The 13,402-nt window shown below is 38.5% G+C and overlaps 1 protein-coding gene across 1 annotated transcript in view; it reads right to left on the bottom strand.

Moving 5' to 3' along the window:
• Positions 1 to 13,402, bottom strand: part of USH2A (usherin) — an 800,771-nt gene that overhangs the window by 341,634 nt on the left and 445,735 nt on the right. Inside the window, exons 35-36 of the mRNA XM_063441883.1 lie at positions 9,017 to 9,168; positions 4,645 to 4,800 (exon numbers count right to left, since the gene is read on the bottom strand). Of these exons, the coding sequence (XP_063297953.1) occupies positions 4,645 to 4,800; positions 9,017 to 9,168 (308 nt within the window). The remainder of the gene's footprint in view (positions 1 to 4,644; positions 4,801 to 9,016; positions 9,169 to 13,402) is intronic.

Here is a 13,402-nt window from a genome sequence, read left to right as displayed (position 1 = left end):
GCTCAGTATTTAATACTTTGCCCAAGTACTGCTCCAATGTTGCCTTGGTGAGCATGGTTGTCTATGTCTCTTGAACTACACAACATTCCACAGTTCTACTTATTTTTTTGCAAGGCAGCAGCTATTAACTTGTTTTGGTTTTCTTTCTTGTAGTCCTATCTAAGTGAGAAAGTGTGAGACTACCTAATAAAATAAATGCACTCACTGAAAACTCAAGTATATTATCTTTCCTTTACTAAATCTCCTTTTACAATCAACTCTATTAATTGTTCAACAATTACTCGGTGCACCAATTAGCAAGCTCCCATAGTAACATGAAAGTAGCCATCTCATTTTTAAGACCCGTTTTTCCCACTGACTAAAATATGCAGGCACTCTCTTCTTTATTACCATGAGGAGATAAATGGCTGGTTTTTCTTGCTGAAGAATATATAATGGTTAAAAAGTCACTTTTTTCTCCCAGCTCTACATAAATCACAGACCTAGTCAATATTTAATAATGCTTGCCTTGGTCTTCAGTCCCTTGATCACCCCTGTCATGTGTAATAGCTCCCTCTCCAATATCTTTGACATAAAAGCCCAGCTTTACTGCAATGCTAACATGCAGAGGGTCATTACAGATCGACATTTACCTTAATCTGTGACTGCCAACCATGAACCGATAAATTCCAGAAGATTCCACTGGGAAAAATCAGTAAACTTCTCAGCGTAAAGAAATGAAAGAAAATTCTGCCGAGAACAGAATATATTTTCTACAAGGGCTGCTCGGCAAATGGATTCTGACTTCTGAAAGTTCTCTCGCTACATAGCTTTACAACATTTAATGCCATTTTGATGGTTTGAAAGACAGGGTGACAATCACCGGTGACATGTTTTAGAGAGAAAGCAGAAATTTACTCAGCAGAAAAAACAATGCCCGATTAAACGTGGGAGGCCTTATTTTTTATTTATATTTTTACATTGTCTGGTTGGATATGCTTGTTTTGTCAGCCAGTCCAGCAAAAAATGGTTTTATCTGTCTCTTTTTTTTTTTTTAAATCGATCATCACTCCCTACACCTCATAATCGTACAAGTGCTTCACAGCCAAATACATCAAAGTCTTCATTGCATATAAAGGGGACATGGCAGGCTTTGAAAGAGGTCAGTGGAGACTGCCTATCATATATTAATCTCTTCAGCACATATGCTTCGCAAAACGGTACACAAAACAAAGCTTTTTATATCATTCTTTGGGGATTGCTGTACAGATCGCCACTTTTTTTTTTTTCTTCATCCAGGTTAGTTACACTATTGAGAAAAGAAATCACAGATGCCTGAGCATATAAAAGTTTTTTTTTCTGTAACAGAGAAGCTATACTATTGGTGTTGATATTTGTATAAAGATTAGTATTATGTTGTCGATTTTTTTTTATTATCAAAGACGTAAAAGCAGCAATAAACTTTATAAAGTCAATAGAATCACAATCAAAGTAAAGGGGTGACTTTACATATTAAATAATATATATATGTAATTTTTAATCCCAGTGGATGTGTTACTATACCACGAGTTCCTAGGCAGAGTTTGGCTCTACTTGTGCAATTCAATGAGAGTCAACTGACATCATTGAGATCAAACAGTAGACTTGTGATTGGTGGGATTTTTCAGTTCGAGCAAATAATTTTACCATAAATTCAAATATTGTTCAGGATGTCCAAATGTCGTTCATCGTGCTTTGAAGGCATAAAAAAGGCACACCTTCATGCCTTCCCATCAAATCAGAATATTTACACATATTTTGTGGATGTACCCAATAACAAAACTTATTTTGAAAGAACTTAGATTTAACATTGATTTAAGGGATTCCCTGCTCTGATGCACATGTCTGTGTTAAGAGACATTTCCTCGAACATAAACGACCGTACAAGAGCAGGGAATCCCTCTAATCTATGCTCGGTTAAATTTCCCCGAACATAAATTAGAGGGATTCCCTGCTCTGTTGCGTTCATCTATGTTTCCCCGAACATAGAAGAACGCAACAGAGCAGGGAATCCCTATCATTCCTACAATGGCTCGCACTTACCACCCCGCAAGAGAGTTGGTCGTAAGTGCGAGCCGTTGTAAAACAGGTAGGTCACGAACAAAGACCACCTGTACATGAAATTACATCAATAGTGATGTCCCGAACGGCTCGCTGGCGAATAGTTCCTGGCGAACATAGCGTGTTCGCGTTCGCCACAGATGGCGAACATATGCGATGTTCGGTCCGCCCCCTATTCGTCATCATTGAGTAAACTTTGACCCTGTACCTCACAGTCAGCAGACACATTCCAGCCAATCAGCAGCAGACCCTCCCTCCCAGACCCTCCCACCTCCTAGACAGCATACAATTTAGATAAATGGGGGCCCTAAATACAAATGGGGGGACCTAATGTCCTCCCCCCTGGCCCCCACCCCTGAGCGGCGGGTGGGGTCCCTAGTTACGAATAGGGGACCTATTGTCCTCCCCCTGGCCCCCACCCCTGAGCGGTGGGTGGGGGCCCTAAACAAGAATAAGGGGGGGACCTAATGTCCTCCCCCCTGGCCCCCACCCCTGAGCGGTGGGTGGGGGCCCTAAATGAAAATTTAACCCTTCTCCCCCCAGGTGACTAGGAGTCCCCAAACCCCTAGTCACCCCCTCCCCCCAAAAAATAAACTCCTACCTACCCCCCTCACCCTAAAAATAATGAGGGGGACCATTTAACTAAGTACCTTTAAAAATGAAAATACACTTACCATTCGATGTTTTCTTTCTTCTAAAATCTTCTTTTTTCAGCCCAAAAAAGGCCAAATAAAAATCCATAATAACTGACGCAATAAACATAAAAAATAAAACAAGTGCAAAAAAAAAATCCATCTTCACCCGGCGAGAGGCTCCGCGCAGACTGAGCTCTGCAGGGCGGGGGAAGGCTTATAAAGCCTTGCCCTGCCCAGCAATTAGGCTCAGAGCACTCTGATTGGTGGGTTTAAGCCATCTAATCAGAATGCTCTGACAGGTAAATTAAGAGACTGACAGGTAAAACTCTACATTTACCTGTCACAGCACTCTGATTGGTTGGTTTGAAATCCACCAATCAGAGTGCTCTGTGTCATTTTACACAGCGTGGGAAAGTTCTTTGGAATTTTCCCACGCTGTGTAATTTGACTCATACCTCTCTGATTGGTTACTTAATCCACCAATCAGAGTGTTATGAGTCAAATTACACCGCGTGGGAAAATTCCACAGAACTTTCCCACGCTGTGTAAAATGACACAGAGCACTCTGATTGGTGGATTTCAAACCAACCAATCAGAGTGCTGTGACAGGTAAATGTTGAGACTTACCTGTCAGTCTCTTCATTTACCTGTCAGAGCATTCTGATTGGATGGCTTAAACCCACCAATCAGAGTGCTCTGAGCCTAATTGCAGGGCGGGGCAAGGCTTTATAAGTCTGTGCGGAGCCCTCGCCGGGTGAAGATGGATTATTTTATTTATTGTTTTTATTTTTTTTTATTGCGTCGGTTATTATAGATTTTTATTTGCCCTTTTTTGGGGCTGAAAAAAGAAGATTTTAGAAGACAGAAAACATTGAATGGTAAGTGTATTTTTTATTTTTAAAGGAACTTAGTTAAATGGTCCCCCCTCATTATTTTTAGGGTGAGGGGGGTAGGTAGGAGTTTATTTTTTGGGGGGAGGGGGTGACCAGTTGTTTGGGGACCCCTAGTCACCTGGGAGGAGGAAGGTTAAATATGTATTTAGGGTCCCCATCCGCCACTCAGGGGTGGGGGCCAAGGGGGAGGACATTAGGCCCCCCCTTATTTTTGTTTAGGCCCCCCACCCACTGCTCAGGGGTGGGGGCCAGGGGGGAGGACATTAGGTCCCCCCAATTTGTGTTTAGGGCCCCCACCCACCGCTCAGGGGTGGGGACCAGGGGGGAGGACATTAGGTCCTCCCCCCCTTACTTTTGTTTAGGGCCCCCACCCAACGCTTAGGGGTGAGGGCCAAGGGGGAGGACATTAGGTCCCCCCAATTTGTGTTTAGGGCCCCCACCCACCGCTCCGGGGTGGGGGCCAGGGGGGAGGACATTAGGTCCCCCCAATTTGTATTTAGGGCCCCCACCCACCGCTCAGGGGTGGGGGCCAGGGGGAGGACATTAGGTCCCCCCCCTTATTCTTGTTTAGAGCCCCCACCCACCGCTCAGGGGTGGGGGCCAGGGTGGAGTAGTTTTAAAGCACGTTATTCCAAACAATTTAGGAATGTTAGGTGATTTATGCACTTTATGGATTAAAAGCAGACTCTGCATCAACTATGTAATTTTCCATGTGAGTTTTGCCAATAATCCCTCTCCGGCATGCCACAGTCCAGGTGTTAGTCCCCTTGAAAAAACTTTTCCATCACTATTGTGGCCAGAAAGAGTCCCTGTGGGTTTTAAAATTCACCTGCCTATTGAAGTCTATGGCGGTTCGCCCGGTTCGTCCATTCGCGAACATTTGCGGAAGTTCGCGTTCGCCGCTCGCGAACGGAAAATTTCATGTTCGCGACATCACTATACATCAATATACACATTGCACTCTGTACAACTATCAATACAATATGACAATTTTCAAAAAGTCATTTAAGGACAATGGGTTATAATTTACCTTTCATCACATAAAATAATCCTTCAAATATAACATTGTATGTGACATTTCCATTGGGTCTTTCAGGTCCTTGCCATTTCATCTGAATGCCTCTTGGTCCATCAGTAACAGCATGCACCAGTACAACCCCTTCTGGTTTAGATTCTTGTGTATAAGCTTCAACCTGGAAAATATTCCACACAGTATATTTAGCACACAGTAGACCACATTTTATAAATATCACCAGGAGCATTTACATACTAGTATTTTCTGAATGATTAGCAAGTCAGTTTAAAACATGTTGGCTGTTCAGAACAGAAGCAACAGAATGGGCCAATACCCACATACATTGCTAATGTAAGTCACATACACTCTCAAAGTAATTCAGAATGAACTGGAGAAATTACAGAATGCCAATTCTCATATTTACTAAAGCCGAATATGGTCAGAATTCAATGGTCCCAATTTGAATTTGCAGCAATTGCCCAGAAGCATTTGGTGCCTGTATTAAAATCAGTGCTTAACATCCTATACCTATACAAAGTATGGGATTTGGAAGACTCACAAAGCACCAATACTAAAAGAATTCTTGGGGCAGTTGGCTAGAAAGCACTGGCTAGCTGCCACATGCCTGACCATTGCACTGGCGAGGGTTATTTAACCATTTGCCCACTGGTTGCTTGTGGATTTGTTTTTTAAATCTGGGCCTGGATTTCAAGCATCAAAGTCTGGATTTCAAGAATTTGGGGAAGTTTGGTCTGGCTGAAATCTAGACTAAATTCAAGCCCATTTGGAGCCTGAATTACAAAAATTGGACATTATTAAATAGCGTGAACAGTGTTCGAATTTGGAATGGACGAATGTCTCTCTGTATGCAGCGGGATGGTTTTGCCCCATTCGGTACATTCGGTCATTAGGACTTTAGTGAATAAGTCCACTAGAGTGTAGCATGAAAAACAGTCTGTAAGTAGCGCTTAATGTCTCCAGGTTTTCTCTATGGGAAATATTATAACTCCTCTCATTTGGTAATTATGAGCTACAGTTGATAAGATTTTGTAGTATTCTAGTTGTCTCTTTGGTTCTGACCCGGCTTGTTTGTATTACCCTGTTTATCTCTGTTACCCTTTGACTCGGCTTGTCTCTCGCTTACCTGTCCTCTCGTTCCCTCGACCTCGGCTTGTTCCTAGACCATTCTCTACTTACTCCTTACGTTAAGTTCGGCCATTCTAAGGTCCGGTATACGTACCTACCACCTGTTTGTACTCTGCGTGTTGGATCCCTGTCCCGATCCTGACAGTTTAAGACAGCATTGGAAACAAGCCCTTATTTGTCCATTCCACCTGAGTGCTACTGTTGTGGGTATTAACATTTCATACTATTACTATTATTATTATTAAATGTAAGGTTTTTTTTTATTTTCTTACTCTGCATTCCAATCTGTAATTCTAAATTCTAAATCTCTATGTCCTGCTATTGTGCAGTACATCTAGCAGATACTTACTTAGAAAACTACCCATGAAACCACACTTAGGAAATATGAGGTCTGGTAAAACCACACACTGTGGGCTACAATTCTATGGAAAAGTTCTACAAGTGCAGATTTCACCACGGAAGCCAAAAAATGTTTTCAGCTGGTTGTCCCACATTTTAAAACCATTGACCTAAAACTGTAACTAACCCACTCCAAGTAAGGTTTGAAAGAGCATTCCGGTTGTTCTTTTTTATTTAAAGTGAAAAACGAATCAGTTAGGCGTGGGCACTTAAAAGCGAGATTAACTGCTTCTTTAGCTATTTGATACTCAAGTGAAAACGTAATTCCTTTTGAAATTCTACATATGTAATGCATGTCTCTGGATACAGGGAATTTTGTAATGGTTAAAAACATTTTGACTTTTTTTTTCATTTTTTTTTTTATCCGTGCCCTTATGTTTTTTAACTTCGTACATACTTGAAATTAAAAATGGAGACATTATACTGGCACAAGTCCAGCCAAGCTTTTAAGAGTAAATATTCATCAGAGTGCTTCATGCTGTAAAATGTTTAATGGTAATAAAGTGTGCATTTCTGTTCTACCAATACATGATGTTAGCAAAGTTGGAATCAACTCAACTCCTTTTTATTCCAGACAATTTCGTAAAACTCTCATAAAACCACAGAACATAGTATGACTTTAAGTGAGCATTACTTTTATTAATTGGAACTTTATATTTTACATTTTAAAAAAAAAATAAGAATAAGTGAGAATTCAGATAGAGGGACGTGGGTTTTTGCTCTAAAATATAATTAATTACAATTAATGAACTGACATTTTTTATTAAATTGCATTTGATCCAGTTGAGGAAATTCGAGAATCTAGAACACCTGCAATCTTGCCAAGACACACAACTTGACTGTATAATGTTGTCAGCTAGATCAAAAAATTGAAAATATCAGACATGGTACATTGTGCAATGCAATATAATATGTTGCTCCCCAATTGATCCAAAAGATTAAAATGTTTGTCCTATTCAAAGTCTTATATAAATTGTTACTTTATAGTCTGTAAATCAATCTATAAAGCAGACCTTGCCCACACTTCATGGGACCCTAGACAAACATAGGAAACAGAGTTATTTACAACCTAAGGAAAAATGCTATTCTTGACCAACAGATAAAAAAATATATATATATACATACACATGTACATACACCGATACATATACTTCTCTTAAATGCCAGGTGCTTTAGTGGTAAATATAATTTGTCCACGAAACCCCGCATTGTTGTGAATTGAAACATTGCATTGTTGTGAATTAAGAACTGAAAAATATATACTGAAATAGATGATTTTGGAGAAATCTTCAACATAGCTGGTTTTGCCTAAATGTTGCAATTTTCAACTCAAGACAATTCAGAGTTTGACAATCCAATCTTTGAGATCTTTCTCATGAAGATTGTGGATTGCCCTTAATTTTCTTTTACAATACATATATACTCAAACAAGTGTCTATCCTTGGTGATTAGTTTTAAAAAGAAGACAGAGTGATGAAATGTAAAATGTAACTGTGCTCACGCACATGTAGGTGAATTGTTTCTACCATTTGAATAAATGGAGAATGGCTATAGATAGGCTGAGATATTTACAGAGTTATTTATTAAAGTAAGAATTCAAAGTAAATTCAAAGTGAATTTAAATGTTAAGGTCAGAGTAGCCAAACTGAAAGCATTGTTGACTATAAGAATTTTTTCAGTTTGGCAATTTTGACGTTAAAGGCACCCAGATCACATCATCTCATTGAAGTCATCTGAGGACACTCTCCCTGTCCCCTCAACCCTGCAATCTAAAACAGTTGTTTATATTGTACAGTAAATCCGCGTCTTGTTGCTGTCTACCAGACAGTCACCGGAGGCACTTTTTGCATTTACATAAAGTTTAACTCTGTGAAAGAATGCTTATATTCCTTATGCTTTGCATTGGGATGGCCAGCGCCTTCAAATCCCCCACAGGAAAATACAGAGTCAATGCTTTACTATAGGAAAAGCCAATTAGAGCACCACCCATTAGGTTCCTCCTCAGCGGTGACATCGGAGGAGGTGGAGATGGAGCCAACACCTAGGGGCTTCGGTATCAGGTAACTGTTTAGAGGATTTTTTATCCTTTAATTGCGGCAGAGAGCGCGAAGGAGGGGTGGGGGCAGAACAACACTATAATGTTAGGAATACAGCTTTCTATTCCTAACACTATATTGTTGATTTAAATTTGAAATTCACTTTGAATTCTCACTTAAGTGAATAAGCCTATGAGTTTATAGTGCTTCCTGTTTTATGTAAATATTGTATCTGATTCCAGTGAGCTCCGGGGCATCATGACTTACAAAAGGGAGAAATGTATCTCTCTCTCTCTGTATATATATTTAGTGTGGATTAGCTGTATTAGTCCAGGTAGACAAGATGCCAACATAATACTTAAAAAACAAGCTTTCAAGAGTTTTCTTCTCTTCCTTTGTGAGGAAGAGAGCAAAATTCTGGAAAGCTTGTTTTTAAGTATTATGTTAGTCCAATAAAAAAGGTATGATTGCATACTGTAATACTCTGGTATTTTAGATTTATTTGTTAATAGCAGAGTTTACATTTATGTTATGTATACGATGCTTGAACAAATGTGTTTACTCCAGTCTGAAGTAACTTTTGACTTTTTGTTGAAGGAATTTAATGTAAAAAATATTAGAAATTAACATCACTCATATTATATATTATTTTGCTTTCTAAGATTTGTATTAAATATCACAATTCAAGGTAGTATTACAGTCTTTTCCCTGCTCTCTACTTCTTGATCTTTATCTTGATTCTTTTTAACACAGACTAAATTTACTGTGAGTGATAGAACTACTTTGCACGAGTTTTCTCAAATTGACACTCACCAATCTTCCAAGGGCACAGCCTTTCGATGTACATGCTTGGAGCCTGAAGGAATGTTTACTCCAGGGAGAATGTCCATCCACAAAAAAACTAAGTTGTGAAGAATTCTGCATTAAGATTCCATCCATATAAAGCCCATAACTTGTTATAATACCTGAAAGAAAAGAAAATATGTAATATGTATATATTGATAACATATATCATATTTATTCAATTCTGGTAAAAATTGATAAGGAGTTCCCGTTAAACAATTTGGCTTTTTAAAGCCGGTACATTTTATGAAAGGTTAATGTAGAGAGATATTAATTAGAAAATCTGCAGTCACGTGTAATACGAAAACATTGCCATAATCTATTCAATTTGTCCAAACGTTCAATTCGGCAAGTTGAATTTTGTTCATATGCTGATTTGGTTTGTCTGAATTTTTTTTATTGAAATGATGTGGATGAATTAGATTCTGGAACAATTTTGCATTGTACATGTGATCGCAATAAAAAATCGAAAGCAAACACATTAATAAATTGCCTCCATACATTAAATCAAACACTATTTTGAGCAATATGCACAAGGGGGTTTATTTACAAAAATGCATTGTAATCGTCTCATTTGAAGTCTAAAATGCAAAATATGATTTTGCTTTTTTGAATCCATTATATCCCCCACACAACTATACCTTGTTATTCAATTAATAAAGCCCCCTTGCACATGGTAAGTTCTTGGTTGCTTGTTGCCCTACAATCTAAAAAGTCCTACCACCAGTACTCTACATTTTGTAGACTCACAAAACAGAAGATACTCTTGATTCATGTTATTGTGTGCTAATAAATGCTTAAGTGATAATTATCTACCTGTTGTGGTTTATCTAACCACCTCACCCTGTCTAATTTTGTGAGTTCTCAGCTCGGAGGTTTTAGCTAAAATAATTTTAGCTCAATTCGTGCAAAGCTCAGGCAAATCTTCATAATCCATATTGATGCTTCTGCAGATTCTGATACTCCTACTATACTTCTCTAGGTTATTGAAGTAGACCAAACAGTAGACCAAACCAGAAGTAATCAAAAATGGCCTAGAGAAGTCTATTTGCCTCTGTTTCTTATATGGCGAAGCAGAGGAAACAGTTCTTGTCCCGTAAAAACTTTGTGTTGGTAGTGATCATGCGATGTTGGTATTGGTATTGGTAGATTGCATCTGGATGTGGGGTGTCTAGGTCAAAGCACTGATGGTAGTTATAATGAATTTGACTTCCACTTCTTCATGTTATAAGGATCCAAGGATAAAATCTAAATAATTAGTTTAATGTGATATTATCAATGAATAGGGTGATAGGGTGATTATAAAATCAATAAATAGGGCTTTCTCAGAAAAAAAAATGGGTTCTAATACTTGTATGTCTTTAACTTTAAGACTTTTGGCATGCTGTTTGGTGTTCTTGTTTACTACTTCTACCTAACTATACCTCTGTTAAATAACCACTACCAAAATATAGCAAACTTAAAAATAGGAAAATAATATTATTAAAATAAAATTAAGATAAAAATTAAAATCCAAATGACTAGGCACTGGAAGTGGCAGATGTGTGTGTTTTTAAGAAAAAATATTTCTTGTACACAAACACAAAATATAAAATATAAAAAAGAATTGCTATATAAGGAACTAAGGGATGTGAGAGGTAGATTATCTTCTTAATCAGCCTCAACAACTGTGTAATCAAGTACACCAGTGGACTCTTCTTTCTACGCAGTGTACTCTGCACACACACAGTCAGGAATCTTTTTTAGTGAAGAAAATGTAAACAAAAGTAAGTGAAAAAAAATCTATTGGAATAGAATTACAATAGTTAGATTATACTAATAGCTGGATAGTGAGTGGTCCTACAAGGTACTGCTGCTAGTGTGTCTACCTGATTTTCTGTTAAAATTGTCAGGATTTTACCCCCAAAAATAAAAAACAGACAGTCAGTTACTTTAGCTATTTGCTGTGAGAAAATAAATAAACTAGCAAACAGATATATGCACTAAAGCTAAGTAATTTAAATACAAAGAAAAAATGAAGAGGCTTCATAAAGAAACCTCCTGATAAATAGAATATAATAAAAGAGAAGTCATTGTGACAGACAGTTATGTCACTGGCTATGTATACAGTTGCAAGAAAAAGTATGTGAACCCTTTGGAATGATATGGATTTCTGCACAAATTGGTCATAAAATGTGATCTGATCATCATCTAAGTCACAACAATAGACAATCACAGTCTGTTAAAACTAATAACACACAAAGAATGAAATGATGCCATGTTTTTATTGAACACACCATGTAAACATTCACAGTGCAGGTGGAAAAAGTATGTGAACCCTTGGATTTAATAACAGGTTGAACCTCCATTGGCAGCAATAACTACAACCAAACATTTCCTGTAGTTGCAGATCAGACGTGCACAACGGTCATGAGGAATTCTTGACCATTCCTCTTTACAGAACTGTTTCAGCTCAGCAATATTCTTGGGATGTCTGGTGTGAATCGCTTTCTTGAGGTCATGCCACAGCATCTCAATCGGGTTGAGGTCAGGACTCTGACTGGGCCACTTCAGAAGGCGTATTTTCTTCTGTTTAAGCCATTCTGTTGTTGATTTACTTCTATGCTTTAGGTCATTGTCCTGTTACAACACCCATCTTATGTTGAGCTTCAGCTGGTAGACAGATGGCCTTAAGTTCTCTTGCAAAATGTCTTGATAAACTTGGGAATTAATTTTTCCTTCGATGATAGCAATCCGTCCAGGCCCTGACGCAGCAAAGCAGCCCCAAACCATGATGCCCCCACTACCATACTTCACAGTTGGGATGAGGTTTTGATGTTGGTGTGCTGTGCCTTGTTTTCGCCACACATAGTGTTGTGTGTTTCTTCCAAACAACTCAACTTTGGTTTCATCTGTCCACAGAATATTTTGCCAGTACTGCTGTGGAACATCCAGGTGCTCTTGTGCAAACTGTAAACGTGCAGCAATGTTTTGTTTGGACAGCAGTGGCTTCCTCTGTGGTATCCTCCCATGAAATCCATTCTTGTTTAGTGTTTTACGTATTGTAGATTTGCTAACAGGGATGTTAGCATTTGCCAGTTACTTTTGTAAGTCTTTAGCTGACACTCTAGGATTCTTCTTCACCTCATTGAGCAGTCTGTGCTGTGCTTTTGCAGTCATCTTTACAGGACGGCCACTCCTAGGGAAAGTAGCAGCAGTGCTGAAATTTCTCCATTTATAGACAATTTGTCTTACCGTGGACTGATGAACAGCAAGGCTTTTGGAGATACTTTTATAACCCTTTCCAGCTTTATGCAAGTCAACAATTCTTAATCGTAGGTCTTCTGAGAGCTCTTTTGTGCGAGGCATCATTCACATCAGGCAATGCTTCTTGTGAAAAGCAAACCCAGAACTGGTGTGTGTTTTTTATAGGGCAGGGCAGCTGTAACCAACACCTCCAATCTCATCTCATTGATTGGACTCCAGTTGGCTGACATCTCACTCCAATTAGCTCTTGGAGATGTCATTAGTCTAGGGGTTCGCATACTTTTTCCACCTGCACTGTGAATGTTTATATGGTGTGTTCAATAAAAACATGGCAACATTTAATTCTTTGTGTGTTATTAGTTTAAGCAGACTGTGATTGTCTATTGTTGTGACTTAGATGATGATCAGATCATATTTGATGACCAATTTGTGCAGAAATCCATATCATTCCAAAGGGTTCACATACTTTTTCTTGCAACTGTAGAATCACTAAATTAAATATAACAGGTTTCTGAAATCACTGTACTGTCTGTACTGCACTGTACTATGACAGTTTACTAGCTGGACTAACGGCAACCCTAGTTTTATACTGACACGCTTTGCGTCTTTAGGGTCACCAGCATTGAGCTAACGAAACCAGGAAGTAACATTACCTGTTGTCTGCTTGAAAGCCAAGGGGGTGTAACCAGGTTAATTTATAAAAGTGTCAATTTCTATTGAAATCTGCACTTTTTGCAAAATGGAAAGAGAGGACACAATATTCACACATAAAGCTTTTCAGCAAGCTAAAGTTGCTTCCGTCCACCAGCGTATCCTGTCATTTTATCTGGCAGCAATTACAAGGCTATGCTTAGCCAATTAATATAGCTGTGTTTTGAATTTAATAGATCAAGGATAGGATTTGGTGTGTTTTATATATATAGTAACTACTTCTGCTCCCCAGCTTTTTCAATTTGTATCCTATTGTTTCCTGTTTACTTAATAAAGTCTCTATTTTACGCATACATTGTGCATCGCTGTGGGAATATAGACTGCTGTTCTACCAACCCCTTTTGAAGGAAAGTTATTATAGCTGTACATACTTTATTTTCCTTTTTCACGTACCAGGAT

Source organism: Pelobates fuscus, chromosome 2, assembly GCF_036172605.1.
Source record: "Pelobates fuscus isolate aPelFus1 chromosome 2, aPelFus1.pri, whole genome shotgun sequence".
NCBI lineage: Eukaryota > Metazoa > Chordata > Amphibia > Anura > Pelobatidae > Pelobates > Pelobates fuscus.
This window is presented reverse-complemented; position numbering and strand designations above follow the sequence as displayed.